Here is a 20917-nt window from a genome sequence, read left to right on the forward strand (position 1 = left end):
TACCATCATACCAGTTCTAAGGCCAGGAACCTGGAAATAATGTCAGATTCCACAGGTTAAGGACTGTGTCCCACAGGTCTCCTTCCATCTTCAGATGCCAATTACAAGTCCATCTTGTCACTCATGCTTCTGACCAACAACTACATATCAGAGGTTCCCGCAAACGCCGTGGAGTTAAATTAATTTGCTTGAGCGACACAGACTCAGGGAAACGTTTTACTTACAAGATTAACAGTTTATCATAAAAGGATATAGCTCAGGACAACCATATGGAAAGGCTGCATAAGGCAAGGTAAGGGGAAAGGGCACGGAGCTTCCATGCTGTCTCTCATCAGTACACACTCCCCAAATCTGTTTCTGCTCGCCAACCAGGAAACTCTCCAAATTCAATGCTTTTGCATTTTATGGGAGGCTTCATTACCTAGTCATGACTGATTAAATCATTAACCGTTGGTGACTGATAAACTTCCACCCACTCTCTTCTCCCTGGAGGTAGGCGCTTTGGGATGTCGGTGAAAGTTCAACCATCTGATCAGGCACTTGTTTCCCCTGGCAACCAGTACCCATCCTTGGGTTACCTAGGGGCTTTCCAAAAGTCACCCTCTTCACATAACTGAATACACCTTTATTGCTCTCCTCACTTAAGAAATTCCAAGTGGTTTAGAAGCTCTGTGCCAGGATGGAACAAAGACCAAATATATATTTCTTATTATAAATCACCATGTCACACCCCTCAAAATTCTAGTATTCCCGCCCCCATGAAATAGCCAAAGTAAATACACTGTATGTTTTTCTATGCCTTTCTCCATTACAGCATGATTCTTTTTTTTTTTTTGTGGTACGCAGGCCACTCACTGCTGTGGCCTCTCCTGTTGCAGAGCACAGGCTCCAGACGCGCAGGCTCAGCGGCCATGGCTCACAGGCCCAGCCGCTCCGCGGCATGTGGGATCTTCCCGGACCGGGGCACGAACCCGTGTCCCCTGCATCGGCAGGCGGACTCTCAACCACTGCGCCACCAGGGAGGCCCTACAGCATGATTCTTTCACACTTTTTTTAATAGTGGAAAATTTCAACCATACTCAAAAGTACAGAAGATTATATAGTAAACCCGATGTACACATTGTTCACTTTTAGCAGTTATCAACATTTGGAGAATATTGTTTAGGTATGCCCTTTTTCTTCCCCCAGAGTTTTTTAAAGCTAATCTAAGGCATCATGCCAGTCATTCCATAAATACTTCATGAAGGGTGTATGGTTTTCTACGTCATCACCATGTCATCCTCACACCTAACAACAGTAATAATAATACCTCAGAATGCAGACCATTAAATGGAGGTTTCACATTTCAAGCTCTGCTAATGCCCCACCCCCAGCCCCATCATTCTATTTCAAGACACTGTTGGTTTCAGTTGCCCACCCTGTAGACGGAGCTGTGATCACCATTCTCATAACTGACCCAGAGCCCGTCCCAGTCCCTGCAGCCCTGCGCCCTGCCTTCTGCCTGGAGCCTCCCTACACGGGTCCCTGCAGGGCCCTGTTCATCAGATACTTCTACAACGCCAAGTCTGGGCTCTGCGAGACCTTTGCTTATGGTGGGTGCAGAAGGAAGCAGAACAACTTCCTGGATAAGGAGGACTGCATCAGCACCTGTGGTGGCCGCAACAGGGCCCGGGGTAAGAAAGGGGGCAGGGCAGGATGGGAGGGGAAGGTCTGGGGAAAGAGGTGGAGCTCAGGGGGCCGCACGCCATTCACACCTGCACAGTGTCTTTTCCCCCTCACTGCTGCCCAAGAGAAGTGGCTGCAGTGTCCTGTGAAAACACAGACTGAGCTCTTCCTCCACGGGCCAGCTTGGCAGACGGTCACAACTGGAATCGCCCTCTAGATAATCGAAGCCACTCATCTCCTCTCCTCTTTCAGATGGGAACACTGAGGCAGCCACCCCGCACAGTGGGTCTGCAGTGCTCCTGAGTGCCCCACCTAGGCTTGACAAACTGGTTTTGTTCTCGTTGGTCATCCTAGTGTCAGGAGTACTGTGCTTTCTCATTTCTGCGATGGTCAAGGCTCCGTCAGGGTGTAGACTATCAAGGTCAGGGGCTTCAGTGATGGCAATCAACAGGTTCCTTTCTTCTTGCAGAGAGCCGGGCAGCTGGGCTCCCCTGAGATGGTGAAGTCCTAGGAGGCCCCACACAGCGCTGGGCTCTGCCTTCTGAAAGAGCTGAGCCTCTTCCTCTGCTTCCTTCTCAGACCTACCCTCCTCAGCAGAACCCTGCGTCTTTCCTCACCTTCATCCCACTCTCCACCATCACTGCTTTCCTTGGAGGGGGCAGCGATGGAAGTTCTGGCACCCAGTTCCGAGCGTCAGTGGTGGCAGAGGACTTTTCAATAAAGAAACCCCTTTTCCCCACAGTGATGTTGAATATTTATCTGTCTGTGGCTTAAATCTTATATTTAATAAATTCTTTTCCTAATTATACTAACTGGAGTGGATTCTGTTATTCGCAAGTAAGGACCTTCACCACTAGGGTCCATGGAAATGGTGGTCCTTCTCACTCTTCTGCAGAGCAGTTGTCACCTCCCTTTCTCCTGTCCTCAGACTGGGCCCTACCAGGTATAGGAAGCAAGCCCATTACAGCACCATCTACCTCCTAATAGTCACCCCAAGCTACACAAAAACCTGGGTGACAGACACCTCAACATGAAAGCTTTCATTCTTTACTTCTTGGACCAGGTCAAATTTGGGGACAGGTTGTTCTCCTGGACTCTCAGAAGGAGAAAGGAAGGAGCATGAGACTCAGCTGTCTACTTGCCCAAGGCACCTCCTTCCCTGAGGTCCTGGGGTAGGGTGGGGACTGCTACTTCAGTTAAAGAAAAGCATCTCCCCATTTAGTGAGTGCTTGCCACGTGCCAGGCTCTGTGCTTAGCGTATTTCTGGCATTATTTCATTTAATCTTCTGAGAATCCTTTGAAGATGAAATGGAGGTATGGAGATGTGAGCTGGTTTCCTGGAGTTACTGGAACAAAACACCATGAACTGAGTGGTTTATTTATTTATTTTTATTCTCTTCCACTTCTGGGGGCTAGAAGTCTGAGATCAGGGTGTCAGCAGGGACATGCTCCCTCTGAAGGCTCTGGAGAATGATCTATTCCAGGCCATTCTCCCAGCTCCTGGAAGGCCTGGCTTGTGACAGCATAAGTCCAGGCTTCACATGGCATTCTCCCTGTCTGTGACCTACTTTGCCCTTTTTATCAGGACACCAGTCATATTGGATGGGGGCCCACCCTAATGAACTCTTAATCACCACACTAAAGATCCTATTTCCAAATAAGCTCACATCCTGAGTTCCTGGGGCTAGGACTACAACATTTCTTTTTTGGGTGGGGGACACAGCGGAACCCATCACAGTGAATAAATGGCAGGACCCTAACCATGACAGCCTAGCAGACTGCCCCAAAGCTTTTGTCCTTTGCAGGGAGGAAGATAGTTAAGAGCCCAACTCCCCAGCCAGTCTGTAAGATCCAGAGCCTGGATCTGCCTTAATTTGCAGTTCCTAAGAAGCAGAGGGAAAGTAGTTTGTTGGGTAAGATGGGGGCGGGTAAGAAAGGGCAGGGAAGGCAGGCAACTAACATGAAGTGAGCAAGCCCATCGGCACTGTTAGTGATGAGCTCCCGTGGGGGATGGGCCAGATGGGGTCAACACCTTCCTTGTGGTTGCCTCCCCCAAGAGATACAAGAGCACCGACATACCAACTCCCTGTCACTCATTGGCTGGGGACTTCTGGCTTCCTCTGTGCACAGGCTTCTCGTGTGCCTCCAAGAAATCCCTCAGGCAAAGAGCTGCAGATACTGGCAGCTGGAAGTCAGCCAGCAACACTGAGGGTGGCAGCGGTCAGTGGGCGGGTGGGCGCACATCTGCCACACTCTGTGGCTTTGAACAAGTTACTGAACCTCTCTGCACCTGTCTTCCTACGTGGGGTTGTCGTGAGGAAAAATGAATTAGGACACGCTGAGCCCTTAGACCGGAGAGCCTGGGATGTAATTAGTGCAATTTAAACACTTGCTAGGATAATTACTGACTGAATTATGCTGTCCTCCACTGGAGGAGTGACTCCAACCTCACCTAGAAGAATTAATGCTGGAAGGCATGTGGGACAGAAACTGATCCAAAGCGCTTATTTCATAGGTGAGGAATTTAGGGCCTAAGAAAGGGAAGTATCTTGCCCAGTGTCACCCAGCTAACAGCTATGAGACATTACAAGAGACTAAACCGCGGCGACATCACTCATTCCTTCGTTCATTTGTCACTCTGACATGTCCTGATATTTACTGTCTGTTTTGTGATAGGAACCAGGGAAACAGTAATGACCAAATCTCTGTGAGTAGCTTCCGAATCTATGTGATTACTCACACCCACATCAGTAAATATTCTGAGTGTTCAAATCCCATCTCTATATTATAATTATATGTACCCTGTTGCACTAGTATGTACACTTGAAGTTTTCAACAATATAGTTTTTTTTTTTGGCCACACCACATGGTACGTGGAATCTTAGTTCCCCAACCCAGGATCGAACCCATGCCCCTGGAAGTGGAAGTGCGGAGCCCTGACCACTGGACCATCAGGGAAGTCCCAATGATATAAATTTTAATAAAGGGTAGACTAGAGAGAAATAAGCAGAAATTTGTAGATGTTTTCTCCTGTCCCCCAGTGCCCCCCACTTAGCGTATCTCTGGACCAGGACAGTCTTGACCTGCAAAGAGCTCCCTGCCCAGCCTAGAAGGCAGACCTAGAGTTTCAGAAACATACACGCTGTGGAAGCCAAGGTGGAGGCCCTGGCTGTCACCTGTGAGGTCAAGATCAGCCTCCCGGAAGAGGCAAGGTTTGAGCTGAGTTTGGAAGGGTGAATTGGATTCTATCAGGTAGAGAGAAGAGGAGAAACATGAACCTTGGGGTAAGACAAAGAGGCAGAGATGAGAACAAAGATTCCACTTTCATCCATTTCCCAGACTGGAGTCTGTACTGGTTCCCAAGGTGCTGCTGAGCATCGTGAGGGGACCCCAAAGTGTTCGTCAAAGTCCACTCAACACTGAACATAGATGGACCTGGGAGTCCCCGCGCTAGAGAGCAGAGGAAGAGGAGATACCCAGGAGACATGAGGGAAGCACCTCATTTGCATGAGAGCCCTTGTCCTAAAGCTCGAGTTTCCTGGTCCCATCTGAGAGTCCCAGCTCCTGAGGGGAGTGAGGCAGATGCCTTTATCGTCCCTGAGAAACAGACCCATCGGAGGTGAGTGACATAGTGAGTGGATGTTGGAATGAAGGAGGGATTGGTGGTGGAAGCAAAATTGGGGAAGCCTGGCTTCCCTGGTGGCTCAGTGGTTGAGAGTCCGCCTGCCGATGCAGGGGACGCGGGTTCGTGCCCCGGTCCGGAAAGATCCCGCATGCCGTGAGCCATGGCCGCTGAGCCTGCGCGTCCAGAGCCTGTGCTCCGCAACGGGAGAGGCCGCAGCAGTGAGAGGCCCGCGTACCGCAAAAAAAAAAAAAAAAAAAAAAAAAAAATTGGGGAAGGCCTCTGAATAATTAAATGCTAGAACATTTAGCTGGTAAATACTCAGCCAGCCTCAGCTTTTCTACCTCCTCCTACGGAGCGCTCACTTCCTGGGGCAGCACATGCCAGGTGGCAGCATTCATCAATAGAAACTCTTTTGTCCCATTGAACGAACGAGTCCCCCTCCCATCTGGCCCTGACATCCACACTGGTCCTGACTCTGCTCCCAAGAAACCTACTGACCTATTCTGCTGTCTTTGTCCCGAGACAGTCCTACAGATATTGCGAGATGGCTGTCAGGGAAGTACCCCCCACCACCACCTCTCCCACAAAGTGTCTTTTAGCTTCTTTTGCAACATTTGCCAAGTCCCCTCTAGCAGCTTTCAGATTCTCAGGCCTCAAAGTTGTGGAAATCCTTTTGGTTCGGCTCCCTACAATTGATGCAGAGGCTGATAGGATGATACCCACCCTCAGGAGGTGCCCCTTTACTGGGTTGGAGGAGAGAAGTTGGTGTAAGAATAAGAGGATGGTCAGTAGGGTTAAGTCACCCTCATCTCTTGCTTCCCCCAGTAAGTCAAGAGCAGTGATAATCAGATAATATGAAAATATGAACAAGTGAATGAGGGTGTCTGAGAGGAGGGGGTAGGATGTAGGTGGGGCAGGAATCCAAGGCTTATGGAGGTATTTCCCAGGATGCATCCCACTTCAAGTTCATTATTAGACCTTCTCAGCTGCAAGGCATTGTGGGAATGACTTGTTCAGAATCCACTGGGTCCCCAGACAAAAGGAGGTCCCAGCTGTCCCAGGTAGAGCCACTTTGACAATGTTTTCATGCCCCTGCCTCTAGGAAGATGTGGGATGGATGGGCCTTTGAAGAGCAGAGCCTAACTGCCTCACTACAGACGAGGAAATGGAGGCATAGAGACCCTAAACAGCAGAGGTAGTTAAAATAAGAAGGCAGAACTGATTCTGTTACTTACTACCTGATGGTCTTGGGACAATTTCTCAACATCTCTGAGTTTTACTTTCTTTAAATATATATATATATATTTTTTTTTTTTTTAAGAAGATGTTGGGGGTAGGAGTTTATTAATTAATTAATTTATTTTTGCTGTGTTGGGTCTTCGTTTCTGTGCGAGGGCTTTCTTTAGTTGTGGCAAGCGGGGGCCACTCTTCATCGCGGTGCGCGGGCCTCTCACTATCGCGGCCTCTCTTTTTGCGGAGCACAGGCTCCAGACGTGCAGGCTCAGTAGTTGTGGCTCACGGGCCTAGTTGCTCTGCGGCATGTGGGATCCTCCCAGACCAGGGCTCGAACCCGTGTCCCCTGCATCGGCAGGTGGACTCTCAACCACTGCGCCACCAGGGAAGCCCTGGTACCTGGTTTTTTAAAATTTATTTATTTAGTGGTTTATTTAGGCCATGCAGAGCGGCATGTGGGATCTTAGTTCCCCGACCAGGGATCGAATCCACATCCCCTGCACTGGAAGCATGGGATGTTAACCTCTGGACCACCCCGGAAGTCCCAGTAGCTGGTTTTTAAAAGACTCAGTGTGTGTATGCATGTTTGTGTGTGTGTGTGTGTACACAAAGTGGGTTAATAAATCATCAGTTAATATGAATAATTACTAGAAAATATTTACTGAGCTACTAGAGTACACAGGACAGACACAGTCTCTGCTCTCTTATAGTCTATTTTCAAGCAGGAAATTATGTGAGATATTGAACAAGTGATTACCGAATGTGATGCACAGGGCATGAAGGGAGGGTTAGCAGGGGGCTGGACAGGTGTGGAGGTGGTGGGAGTTGCATGGAGGGATGCCCTGAGGAAGTGAACTTTCAGCTGAGGCCTGAGGGATGAGCAAGAGTCTTGAGAGGAAGGTGGGGAAAGTTCTCAGCACATGGAAAAGCAAGAGAGGAACGAGGAGGAGAAGGTGTGTGAGAATGTGTGGGAGGACGGGACGACATGGCACTGGGTGTAGACTTGAAGGACCAGGCCTGAGGAGCCCTGTGAGACGAGCTAAGAGTTTGGGGCTTTACCCGAGGCCACAGGAAGGACCTGGACATCTTAGGAAACCCTGGTAGAGGATGGAGAGGAGGGGCGGGGCCGAGGCAGTAGGGTCGTGACAAGTGTCCAGAGGGCACACGGGAGGGGCCTGGACTCAGCAGAGAGCAGAGGCTGCAGAGGAGGCAGTGAGGAGGAACGACCAACAGGCTTTGCTACGAGATTGCTGCTGGGGGCGAGGAAAGGGAAGCAGCACGGACAGCAGGGAGCTTCCTGGGAGAAGGGAGGCGAAGCAAGTCCTTGCGGGAAGGGCAAAGAGTTCAGTTTGGTCATCGCTGAGTCCATGGCGCCTGTAGAACATTTATGAGAAGATGTTGAGTAGACATTGACTTATCCAGGCACAAGTTAAGGAAACGCTGATTAGGGATAGAATATGTGGTGATCGAAAGCTCACACCAGACTCCATGGCTTCAAACTCTGGCTCTGCCAACTTCCTAGCCATGTGGCCAAGTCATCTCACTTCTGTCATCGTCTGAGTTCTCTGTACAATGGGAGTCGTAGTAACGGCACCTACCTCTTTTGTCAGTAGTAAGGACCGAGGGGGTGACTCCATGTAAAGACTTCAGAATAGTGCCTGCACCCAGGAAGGACTGAATAACCATGTCCTATGTGAGTGCCTGCCGTGTGTGTGTGCCAGGCACTGTCCCAGGTTTTGGGTCACAGCGGTGAACACACAGCTCCCCACTCTGTGGAAACTGACATTGTAGATGGTGGATACACACTCAGTGATGATGAACAAGATATGCTTCACATAGAAATCACTGCTAGGCAGAAAATCATGCAGAGTCCAGGGCGAAGCAAAGCAGGGCTACTTAAGGCAGGTGGTTGTGAATGGAAGGAGGGAAGGAGCCATGTGAGTGGCCAGGGGATGCAGAAAGAGGAGTGAGTGCAAAGGCACCAGGGTAGGAACAAGCTCGATGAGGTGGGCAACAGAAAGGCCTGTGCAGTAGGAGAAAGTATGAGGGAAGTAGGCAGGGATTTGCTCCCAGGCCATTATAGAGCATCTAGACTGTGATTCCAGGTGCAGTGGGAATCCTCTAGAGGACTTGGAGCAGGGGAGTATCACGATCTGATTTAATTTTTAAAGGGCCACTGGCCAACAGGAGAGAATGCAACACGCTAAGAACGGAGAGAGGTCCATGCTGCAGATGGATGCCTGAGATTATTCACCTAATGGAAAATGGTATAAGAGGACTGGATGATGTAACCAGGGAGCGTACAGAATAACAATAATAGGGAGAATACAGCTCTGCTCTTGCCTCCCCACGTGACCCTGGAGGTGGGTCCACTTACGAGGGAGGCTGGTGCCTGGTCCTGTGTAATAATGCAGATGAATAACAACCCCTGTAAAATCTGGTTTACAAGGACGCTCCTTCCTTACACAATTCTACGAAGCGTTCCACACTAGTTCTTGGAGTACGTACTGGCTGTGCGTGCACTCTGCCCTTGCCTGTCCTGTGCGGTGCTCCCTGGACTCGGGATGCCAATTCAGCCTCCGTTTTCTCCTCTATAAAGTGGGCATGATGAAATCTACCCTGCCCACCTCTCGTGACCATATGGAGGATGAGATTAGATAAACCCTGGGAAGGGATGTTGAAGGGAGAAAGAGGGAGGTTCTTTCTTTCCTTCATTTCTCTTTTTTTCTTTCTTTCAACTACTTTACATCACGGATTATATGTTTCTTTTAACTCTGTGTTTGGCATATGCTCTTTATTTACTCATTATCAGATTTCATTGGAATCATTTGTCAGTTGCCTAGAATTTCATGTTTGATTCTTACTTTGTTTACTCTTAAAGTGCTAAATATTTATTACTGATCTCCATCCTAAGAGCACATAGATAGCCTTATACTGACAGATTTCTCAGGTATATATTTAATGGCTATTTTTAGGAGAGAATTTGTTGCCACACACAACATCGAGCTTTCTTTCTTAGGAAGGAAGAAAGAGGAAAGGCCGTTGGGTAGATACCTGGGAGAGTCTGTTACAGTTTCTCTCCCTGTGGAGACGAGGCAGAGAAACCATAACGCCTGACTTTCCCAGGCAAAGACAAAATACCTTCAGGCACCCTGAACTGCTGGGAGTGCAGGCACAGAGTGTCTTTGGTCCAGAACCTGAGCTGTCAGAGCATGAAGGTAGATGACATCCTTGGAGCCACTGGGATGAAGCAGGGCCAGGTAGACAGAGCTCAGAGCATCTACGGGGCATTTTGAAAACAGCTATTGATCATGTGTTGGCACTACCTTGGTTGCTTTTTAAAAAAATTATCTTAGGGCTTCCCTGGTGGCGCAGTGGTTGAGAGTCCGCCTACCGATGCAGGGGACACGGGTTCGTGCCCCAGTCCGGTAGGATCCCACATGCCGCGGAGCGGCTGGGCCTGTGAGCCATGGCCACTGAGCCTGCGTGTCCAGAGCCTGTGCCCCGCAACGGTAGAAGCCACAGCTGTGAGAGGTCCACGTACCGCAAAAAAAAAAAAAAAAAAAAAAAATTATCTTAGTTCATGTTTGACCTTATGAGGTTAGAAGTACTATTTCATGTTATAAATGAAGAAACTGAAGCTTGGAAGGGTTAAATGACTTTGCCAAGGTCACAGAGCTGGGAAATGATATATCTGGGATTAACCTCTTCTCCAAGGTCACATAACCAATACTGGCAGCAGTGGGATTTGAACCCAAGACTCTCTGACTTCAAAGACTGTCCTCTAAAAGAGGTTTGAAAGTTGTGTCCTCTAAGGCCCTGGTGATTCAAGAGGTGGGACTCAAAGTACTCAAATAGGAAAGCTCTGCTGTTCATAGTTTTTATAGTTAGATGATGCAGAAAAAAATTTTTTGTATAAAGAATTTGATTTGCATTTATGCCATGAGGACCTTACCTGTGAGTTAGAGGAGGATGAGGGCTGAGAAAAGGCCATTGGATTTGGAAATGGGGAATTTGATGGTGACCCTGATAAAGGCATCAGATCTCTCTGGTTGTGAGCAACAGAAACTGAGTCTGGCTATTGGAGGCAGAGAAGGAATTTGTGACAACAGTGTGGGCATGTAGTGGTCACCCATTCTCCCTTCCTTTGTTTGTTTGTTTGTTTGTTTCTGGTTTATTTTTATTTCTTCCTTAGAGATGATGGAGACTTCCATCCCATGGGGAGGGAACACATGAAGATGAAGGGGAATGAGAAGACAGGGAGTATGGGAAGGAATGGAACCCCTGGTGGAAGAGTCCACCTCGGAAAAGAAGGGATTCTCCTCTTCACAGGGTTCCCTCAGAAATATACTCACTGACAAGGATGGAATTTGGAAGAAATTTCCATGGAAGGGACTGAAGGACATCAGGTCATTGGCTAAGGTAGAAACCAAGTGTGGTTCTGGAGATTTCCACAGAATGGAAACGATTCTGAAAAACCACGGGGGAACGATGGGCTAAAGTTGAGAATGAAAAAACAAAGAGATATGCAAGAGCTTTGAGGCTTATCTTATTTAATGAGAGGAGCACATATGCCAATTTTGAACCAGACTTAAAATTAGATCAATATGCTATACAAATGCTTTAGTTCTATAAACCTAATACTAGTTGTTGAAGGCATCTTCTTTCATTTGTAGCAGCAAGGAAAGCTATAAATCTTCATTAAAGTGATGTGTTGGGCTTCCCTGGTGGCGCAGTGGTTGCGAGTCTGCCTGCCAATGCAGGGGACACGGGTTCGTGCCCCGGTCCGGGAAGATCCCACGTGCCGCGGAGCGGCTGGGCCCGTGAGCCATGGCCACTGAGCCTGCGCGTCCGGAGCCTGTGCTCCACAATGGGAGAGGCCACAACAGTGAGGGGCCAGTGTACCACAAAAAAAAAAAAAAGTGATGTGTTAATTAAGTTCTCCTTAAAATTCTTGCTTGGATGAGGGATGCAGAAAGAAGAGTGTCTGTCTCAGCAAGTGATCATAAAGGGTCCTTCTGGGACTTCCCTGGTGGTCCAATGGCTAAGAATCTACCTTCCAATGCAGGGGATGTGGGTTCAATCCCTGGTTGGGGAACCAAGATCCCACATGCCGTGGGGCAACTAAGCCCATGTGCCGCAACTACTGAGCACGTGGGCCACAACTAGAGAGCCCATGCACCACAACTACAGAGCCCATGCGCTCTGGGGCCCGCACACCACAACAACTGTGCCCACACGCCACAACTAGACAGAAGCCCGTGTGCCTCAACGAGGAGCCCACATGCTGCAACTAAGGCCTGACACAGCCTAAAATAAAATAAAATAAAGGGTCCTTCCATTTGTCTAGTGTTTTTCAGTTTAGAAAATATATTCACTCATATAACCTCACATGCTAAAAGGATAGGAAGGGATAACAAATCTTGAATATAAATCACACTGGAAAAATATTTCCAAAGAAGGAGAAGAATCTCTTCATACTGAGACTGGAAATGAACCGCCATTTCCAGAAAAGGTGTGTAGGAAAGCATTCTCCCTTCCTAACTGTACCCTTCAGTTACATCCCACTGGAATCTTTTGTTGGCAACCTATAGCGCTGATTTAGTTTAGCTCACGAAACTGAAGGTAATGCTAAAAGAATCATGCTTGGAAAGGATGGTAAACAAGACAGAACCAAGGTCTTCTCAGGCCACTTTTGAATGAGTGCCATACATTTTCAGAACTTTTGTCATTCATTGGTCAAGACTAAAATTCCAGGGAGAGCATCTGATTGGCCACTCCCGGTCTGGGGGTAGGGCAGGAACTCTGACTGGCAGTCCCCTCCAACTCCACCTGTCATGCGTGGAGGAAGAGTCATCTCCCAAATCAAAATCAGGCTACTGTTATCAGAAAAAGGACAAAAGAATGCTAGCTGACAAAACAACAAAATAGCCAATACACTCAGAGAGCGAGGTTTCCTTGGAGTGAAGGAAGTTTGAATGGGTCAAACAGTCCAAGAGGACAAAGCCCCATTGTATGGTTAAAGACACCCTGTTCGTTCCTGGGAATTTCTTCAATGTTCACTTGCTTACAGTCATCTAAGAGCGGGCAGGCATGTCTGCAGCTGACTCATATCACTTCCTGTTTCAACCTTTTCTTCTTTCCTTTCTTCCTTGATAAACATGATTTTACACTCATGAAGTTACGTTCAAATTTTTGATGCATCATCTATGCTAACCTCAGACAGAGTTCTGTGTGTATGTGTGTGTGTGTGTGTATGTGTGTAACACTGAAATAACTGCAGCCACACAACTAAAAGGCTTTGCAAGCGTCTTCCTTCTGATTTACTGCTGTTTCCGTCAGCAAGTCACTTTCCCTTAGCTGCCCTTCAGTTTCCTCATCTGTAAAATGAGAATAATACCTAATTATTAAGTTTGTTATAAGATCATTAAATAAAAACAAGTTACCTTTTACTGAACACCTACTGTGAGCCCACCCGAGAGGTCACAATTTTAAATTCCTTCCCGGCCAGGCTAGTGATGTGGATGAAGGTATTTGGAGTGGGAGTGGGGACAGGGGAGACAATGGTGGGGACGGTGGGGATTATGGAAACTGGAGAGATCCCTCCTCTCATAACAAGAGAGCAGCTCTACTTAGCTTATTCATGGTTTTCAAAGTGTGGTCCCTCGAGCACCACCATCAGCGGCCCCAGAAACCTGTTAGCTGCCGATTCTCACGTTCCTCCCCTCTCCTACTGAATCAAAACTCTGGAGCTAGAGCTCTCAAAACTGTGCTTGAACAAGTCGTCTAAGTGATTCTGATGCTTGCTCCGGTTTGAGGCCCACTGTTCTCGTAGACGGTTGCCATGGAATGTTGCAAGACTGTGTTCCCAGATCGTTTCCTTTCTCTGAAAGATGCTAGAATTTTACTTGCATGTGAAATCCCCCACTCTTAAATTTACCAACTAATTCAAACTTTTAAAATGTACTGTGTGGGCTAACAATACAATATTCTAGCCAGGTTTGCAACATCTGGTTTATGCTTTTCCCTTTGAACCTTAAACTAACCCTACAAAACACTTTTCACGATACTCCTCTCGCCCCTTTCCCTGGCCTCGCCGCGCAGCTTGCAGAATCATAGTTCCCTGACCAGGGATTGAACCTGGGCCCTCAGCAGTGAAAGCATGGAGTCCTAACAACTGGACCGCCAGGGAATTGCCTCACGATACCCCTTTTAAGGAAGAAGAAGATGTAGGTCCAAAAAGCGAGGTGCTGTTATAAGTCACACAGCCAGGAAGTAGCCAACCCCTGATGTGGATCTGAATGTATTTGGTTTTAAAGCCTCTGCCTTTTTTACATTTTATGTAGAAGCAAACTATATGAATATACCTAGCACACAGGTTAGCATCGCAAAAGCTAAACATCATTGGCCTATGAAATTTTATCCTCCATCCGTGTGCCCCGCCCCATCCTCTTGGCCTCAGACTAATCCCCATTTCTGTCAGAGAGAGTCAATCCCCAGGAGAGCCCAAGAGGGCTGGGGAGGGGTAAGGCCGAGTAGTTTCCTGGCCTGGGGAGCTAGCTAGGTGCCAGAAGAAAGCTGTCGGCAGCAGTGCCTGAGGCTGAAGGTCCAGTAGGCAGCTGGGTCCACAGGCTAAGACCATTTGCTCATCAAAGTGTCTTCTGCTGCCCTAGACTGAGTTCCAGGAGCCGCCCTGGGCTGTGCCCCTACCTGGCTCCTGCGTCATGGCTGTGGACTGTTCCCTGTGCTCAGAGTAAACAGCCCTGGCCCCTCCCAACCAGCACCCGTCTCCGTCCCCAGGCTGAACTCCGTCCCCATCTGTGGGGACAGTGGCTGGATGTGCTTCTGTCACCAGCTCCGACTCACCTGTCATCCCAATGGTCACTGCCCCCGCCCCCTTCTGCCCTCCAGCAGCAAAGACCTCCTGGGGCTTAAGGACCTCAGCTTTTGGATCAGGAAGGATGTTTGAAGGCACTTCTTGCTGGGTAACTGTGTCTTGGCCTTTACCAGCCTGCACGTTAAAGCTTGGTGTGTCTCCTTACTAACAGGAGACACCAGTTTTGAAGTACTCACGGCCATTGAGCTACGACCTGTTATGCGCCAGAGCTGGGGTTCCAGTGTCAGTCAGTGCGTATCTAGCCCTGAAGGAGGGCACAGCTGTTCCATTCAGGAGCACGCCATTTGTGTTCTCATGGGATGTTTATATTATCAGCATCTTTGGAGGTGACAACGCGGCAGCTCAGAACAGGGAAGTGATTCACTCAAGGTCCCTCAGCTGGGAGGTGCTGGAGGCGGCTGGGAGTCAAACCCAGACCCCATCACCCAAAGCCAGTGCCGAAGGCGCCTTTAATTACTTTCTCTACACCAGCTGTGTGCCCTAGATGTGTCACGAAGAACGTACATTTATGACGGAATGGAAAAAATAAGGGCTTGGAGGGATGGAGACTTGGGACCAAACCTTGTCTCTACAGCTTCTCATGGGACCTTGGGTGGGAGGGCACCCCCTCTGCACATCCAGTCCATCTGTCAGGCACAGCTGATGGCAACAATATCTGTCTGTTCACAGGCGTCTGGGAAGATCCATGACTCCGTGAGACATTGGACACAGCTGCACACAGGGAGCCCTGAGAGAGTGTTGGTGTGGAAAACAGAGGGAGGGAGAAACACACATGAAATGGCTCTAGATGTTAATAGGTGTTTCACCTTCCTTGGCCTCAGTTTCTTGTGTCCAGTCGGTTCATTCATGAATAAATTTTCCTGTAGCTCCTACTATGTGCTGTGTATCCCTACACAACAGCTCCACCATGAATCTCTAAAGAGCAATTTTCACTCTGATCTGCTGACCCCAAATCCACCCACTTCATCCGCAGGCTCCTCCCTGTGGGTCCTGCCCTTTCCCCCTCCTTTACCGACAGCGGGCATTACCGGGAGACCCCTGAGTCCCAGAATGGGAACCCCTGAGTCTAGCCCTTGGCCTCCTGCTGCCCTGCCCACGGGCCCCAGGAGGGAGGTGGGGAAGCAGGAGCGGACAAGGGTCCAGCTGCAGCTGGTCGAGCTGCACCGGCCTGGAAGCAGCTTAGGTTCCTAGTTCCCACTGGGGCCAGAGTGACACCTGATCCTGGGGGATTGTGAAACGGCAAGAGGTTGCAGCCGGCCCGCCTGCCTTGTCCGCTGAGCCCTCTACCCGCACGGCTTCGGCCCCGCCCCTACCCCACGCCCCCCAGGAAAGCGGTTAAATCCCCCCTTCCGGGCAGCGCCTCACTCCCGCCCCGGCGAGCACCATGCCTACCTGCCGCCTCGGTCTGCTCGTCGCCGCCCTCCTCCTTGGCCTGCTGCTGGGCCTCCCCCCGGTCACAGGTGAGTGGGGCGGGGAGAGGCCTGGCGCCCAAAGGGGCCGAACCGGGAGAGCCGGGAAGGAGCCCGGCAGAAGCTTAGCCTCTCTGGGGACAGAGAAGTGAGGATTCCCGGGGTGGAAGTGGGGAGTCCCATGAAGACCAAAATGCGGGGATCCCTGGTGCCTAAAAGTGGTGACCCTTGGAGCTTTAGATGTGGGGTCCAATGGGCTGGAGGTGGGGAGACACTGAAGGCTGACATATGCGCGGGGGGAGATGGGGAGACTCTTTGCTGACAATGGAGACTCATTGGCCAGAGGCGGGGACCCTCTGCCTGGACATGGGAAGCTCCTAGACGCTTAGTTGTGCGGGGGTCCCCTAAGAATTGAGGGCTCAGAAGCCAAGAGTTTGGTCACTCCTGTCGTCCCAGGTATCAGGGACCCCGGCCCTGGAGGTGGGGCTCTCTCAAGGCTGTAGTGGGGTGTGGGGAGCAGGGACTGAGACTCAGAATTCCCGGGAGATTGAGATTTGGGGCCGTCAGACAGGAGGCGGGCATCCTCTGAGAGCGGGACTGAGTCCCCCACTGCGCGTCCGCCTCCCAGGCACAGGAGCAGAGAAATCAGGCGTGTGCCCCGCGCTAGAGGTGGACTTGAACTGCACGCAGGAGTGCCTCTCGGATGGGGAATGCGCGGACAATCTCAAGTGCTGCCGGGCCGGCTGCGCCACCGTCTGCCAGATGCCCAATGGTAACCCCGGGGGACCCACGCGGGGCGGGGCGGGGCAGCGGGGGTTGGGAGGGGGAGGGAGTGCCCAGTTCTGTTCCGGGATCTGGGGCGCGACCGACCCAGGGGTTCCCGACCAGGTCGAGGTGGATGGAGCCAGATCAGCCCGTGCTCTCCTTCCCATGGCTCCGGTGAAACCTAGGCGTCGCTGAAGTGCAGCCAGGGGGAAGGGAGGTCCCCCACTCCTGGCCGGATTCATTGCTCTGGGGCATGACGGACTTCCGGGACGCACCACGGAGACGTTGTTCCGGAACATTGTTCTCTGAGATTAGGGGATCTGGTTCGGATTTTCCTCCTGTCTGGGTTCAGCCGCGGGGCAACCTAGGGCTGCCCAATGGGCTGGGCCCCAAGGTCTGGGGCGCTCCTCCCCATTAGCGCCCCTACCCTGGGGCCTCCCCAACCCAGGAGGAAGGACTTGGGACGCCTGCTGGCGGGACTCCCCGAATCCCTCTGTCCAGATGGAGACTTTCCAGGTTTAGGAGAGCACCCAGCCCATCTTAAAGATGTGGATGTGAGCTACAAAAGAGAGCAAGGTTCTTGTCCAAGGTCACATTGCCATTTCTGGCTGGGCAGGAGTCATAACGCAGGGGGTTCCTTTCTGCCTGAGTGGTTTGAAGAATGTCAGGACCCCTCCCAGAGCACCCCTCCCACTTCTTCATGTTTAAAACTCTCTTCCACTCTAAGGGTTGAGTGAGAGAAAGAAAGTGTGTGAAGCTGGCCTGTCATAAAAAGTACTTGCTGGAGCTGAAGACTGTCCAGTAGGCCATGGGGGCTCCTATCAGAGCAGGAAGCTGTGGAATCCAAACTTCTTATTTTTCAGAGGGAAAGACTGAGGACTAGACCAGGGATATGACTTGGATCCCAAGGTGCTGGGATCACTTGTCTTTATCCAGAAAAAAAAACCTCTGTGATGCCCCCACCTTGTGGTTTCTCTGAAGATGCCCACAGGGGCTGGGAAGGTTTGTAATTGGAGATTCAGTCACTCATGAGCAGGGAGGTTGGAGGTGGAGGGAGGACAGGCCCATCAGGGGGCTTCTGGGTCTGGGGGCCTCTAACTTGGACCAGAGGGAGGAGGACCGGAAGGAGAGGAGGACACTGGGAGAGAAAGGAGGATGGCAGACAGGCAGATGAGAGAGGAGGACGGAAAAAAGAGGAATCTCTGCTGTTAGCGGGAGTCTCTGCTGTTCCCTGGTCTCAGATGGACAGACTGAGGCAGGAAGAGGGGCAGGACCAGAGGGCCTCCTGAGCTAGAATCCTAGTTGTGCCGTCTGCTGGTTGTGGGTCCTGAGCAAGTCGCTTCACCTCTCTGAGCCTCTGCTTTCTCGCTGGCAAAATGGGATGAGAATCTCAGATGTTGTAGGGTCGACATGAGGCTAAGTGAAATCATACATGTGAAATGTCTCAGGAGAGAGTAGACCCTCCACACACAGTGGCTTGTTTTGTGGGTACCCCGCTCCTGAAGCCCTTCTGTCCAGGGGCAGCTCAGTATTGAAAGCTCCTGCCCTTCTCAAGGGAAAGGGTGACTTTGTGCGAGGAAGACAGCCCCTCCTGTCCTCTGCAGCTCATCACCCAGCTGTGTGCCTGTTTGACACTTGGATGGGCTTGCTCCTGGGGCTTCTGGGCATTGAGCCAGCTCCCTTCTCCTTGACCCTGGAAGTGGGTCACAAGGTGTGTGTGTGTGTGTGTGTGTGTGGACATTGGAAGGTTAGGCTCAGGTCTTGGTTTTACTTATGATCAGCAGTGTGCTGTTGGGTGATGCCGTCACATCTCTGGGTCTAATTTTCCTCCTTTGTAGTAGGAGCAGGGTAGAAATATCCCCTACAGAAGAGAGAGTTGATGTGGAGGTTTAAAGGACAAATTGAATTTACATTAAGGGCTTTGTAATCAGCACATATCTGTGGTGTTATCTGTTTGTGTGTGTGTTAGTGGAAGAATGCTTGTCTGGGTGTGGATGAGTGAGGTTGTATGGGGGCCTTGGTGCTAGATGGTGGTAACTGGGAGTGAATAGATGGGAGTGAGTGAAGAGATTGTGGGCGTGTAACCCCTCACACGTGCACTGCACTTTACAGCTGACAAAGCAGCAGATGCATGGTGCACAGACCTGAAGCCAGATTCCTGGGTTCAGATCCTGTCTCCACCCTGTATGACCTTAGGCAAATTACTTAACTTCTTGGTACCTCAGTTTCCTCATCTGCAACATAAGGAAATAGTAACAGTTCCTCGCGCCCTGTTTTAGGATTACCGTGAGGATTAGCTGAGTTAATACACGTCAAATGCTTAGGGTAATGCCTGGCACATAGAAGCAGCTAAGTGTTAACTGCTGTCCTTACTCATTATTATTCTTATTACAAGGACTTTGTGCAGGGAGAAGGACTATATGTCTGTTGCCTCCACTGCTTCCACAGCGGCCCCAGGACATGGGCAGCACGGATCTCATGTGACACCTGAAGACACGGGGCTCTGGGAGATTTCTGGCCCCAGGTCACAGAGTTAGGAAAAGGCAGATCTGGGGCTCAAACTAGGGCCCTATGATCCCAAAACACTCAGGGAGAGAGCAGAAGGAAGGGAGGTTGCAGGTGCTCTCCCAAGGTCCCCTGAGATCCACTCCAGCCCCTAAGATCCACTTAGGCAGGCAGCTCTCTTGTTTGTGAGTCCAGGTGGGTGGTTGTGCTGTGGAGACGTGTTCAGCTCCTTGCTTCCCCTCTGCCCACCCCCCCACCCCTTTTTCCACCCAGAAAAGAAGGGTTCCTGCCCTCAGGTGGACATCGCCTTCCCCCAGCTCGGCCTCTGCATGGACCAGTGCCAGGTGGACAGCCAGTGTCCTGGTCTGTTGAAGTGCTGCCACAATGGTTGCGGGAAGGTGTCCTGTGTCACACCTGTCTTCTGAGGTAGGTGGCCTGGGGGGAGGGGTGCACTGATGCCCAGATGTGATGACACCTGCAGGAGGCTGAAAAGGAGGACCTGAGCTAACACACTGCTGTTCCCTTCTCTGTCCTTTACTTTCATTCACTCAACAGGTTCACTGAGCGTCTGTCACGTGCCAAGCACTGCTCTAGGTGCTGGGGATGCTCCGTGTGTAAACAAATTTCTTTCTGGTGGTTTTATATGCTAGTGAATGATAAAATAAATACGCAAGTATACTCTGTGAAATGTTAGTGGGGAATAAGTGGCCTGGAGAAAAAGAAAAAAGAGCGGGGATAAGGAGTGGGGATGGGGGGCGGCAGGGAGCAGCACTGCAATGTTTTCATGGGACCTCCCGGAAGGCAGCATATGAACAGACTTGATGGAAACGAGGGAGGGGGCCGCGAGCATGTCAGGGAGAATGTTACAGGCCGAGGGGGCAGCAGGTGTAACGCAGTAGCCTCCCTGGTGAGTTTCAGAAAAAGCCAGAAGGCTGGAGCCTGCTGATCAAGGAGAGAGCAATAGAGGAGAGGGTCCGAGAGGTAGGTGGTAAGCGGAGGGACCTGACAGACCATGGAAGGACTTTGGTCTTGACCCATGGTCTTGACCCAGAGATGTCGGGTCCTTGGGAATGGACACGCTCTGACTTAGATTTGCAAAGATTGCTGAGGGTGTTGTGTGGAGGCCCTAGGGGACAGGGAGCAGGCAGAAGCAGGGAGACCAGCGAGGAGGCTCCTGCAAGAGGCCAGGCGTGAGATGATGGACCAGGTGACGTAAGTGGCTACATTTGGGACCTATGTGAAGGTAGATGGGACAATATTTGCTGATGAATTGGGCTGTGAGAAGGTTTACTCCTTTTCCCCTTAACACCCACGTAAATAAGTCAGTGGCTGGAGGAGCAGCTGTGTCCTGGGAGGGCGGGCGGTGGCTGGATGGGTTGGGGAAGTAGGAAGCTCTTTGCATAGGCCAGTGCGAGGAAGAAGAATTGATCTTTACTCTCGCCAAAAAGCTTGGCTTTTCAGGACACAGCCGGTAGAGATCAGTTAACTGCGGTTCAGTTTCTCAAATGCCCCTTTCGAGTGTGTTGAGCACTTACCCTGTGGCAGGCAGGGCTACACTCAGCCACCTCGAGGGGCTCTGACGCGGGAAGGACAAGATTGTGCAGCCTCTCTTTCCCCACATATAAGTAAAAATAAAACAATATTAAGTCGTAAAGCAAGTGTAAGAAAATAAAGAGAAGCAAAACCAAAGAACATGCATCGTCAGGCCATTGCAGGGTCCAGCTCTGTGCCGGGTTCTGGGATGGAAGGTGACCACCGCCCTTCCTCACCGAGCTCGCAGCCCAGTGGCTGAGGCAGACAGATGGACAGACGCCCCCA

General features: G+C 50.5%; 1 protein-coding gene across 1 annotated transcript; it reads left to right on the top strand.

The window, feature by feature from the left end:
* Nucleotides 1-15804: 15804 nt before the first annotated feature.
* Nucleotides 15805-19524, top strand: LOC136135022 (WAP four-disulfide core domain protein 2). Its single transcript, XM_065892820.1, has 3 exons — nucleotides 15805-15880; nucleotides 16458-16601; nucleotides 19373-19524. The coding sequence occupies exons 1-3, from the start codon at nucleotides 15805-15807 to the stop codon at nucleotides 19522-19524; spliced, it is 372 nt and encodes a 123-aa protein (XP_065748892.1).
* Nucleotides 19525-20917: the final 1393 nt, after the last annotated feature.

The sequence above is a fragment of the Phocoena phocoena genome, chromosome 15, assembly GCF_963924675.1.
Source record: "Phocoena phocoena chromosome 15, mPhoPho1.1, whole genome shotgun sequence".
Taxonomy (NCBI): domain Eukaryota; kingdom Metazoa; phylum Chordata; class Mammalia; order Artiodactyla; family Phocoenidae; genus Phocoena; species Phocoena phocoena.

What these genes read in the sequence shown, in the direction of transcription:
- LOC136135022 (XM_065892820.1), top strand. Translation starts at nt 15,805, where the DNA reads ATGCCTACCTGCCGCCTCGGTCTGCTCGTCGCCGCCCTCCTCCTTGGC. An exon ending in GGGCCTCCCCCCGGTCACAG is followed by an intron (nt 15,881 to 16,457) that starts GTGAGTGGGGCG and finishes TCCGCCTCCCAG; the next exon opens with GCACAGGAGCAGAGAAATCA. An exon ending in CGTCTGCCAGATGCCCAATG is followed by an intron (nt 16,602 to 19,372) that starts GTAACCCCGGGG and finishes TTTTCCACCCAG; the next exon opens with AAAAGAAGGGTTCCTGCCCT.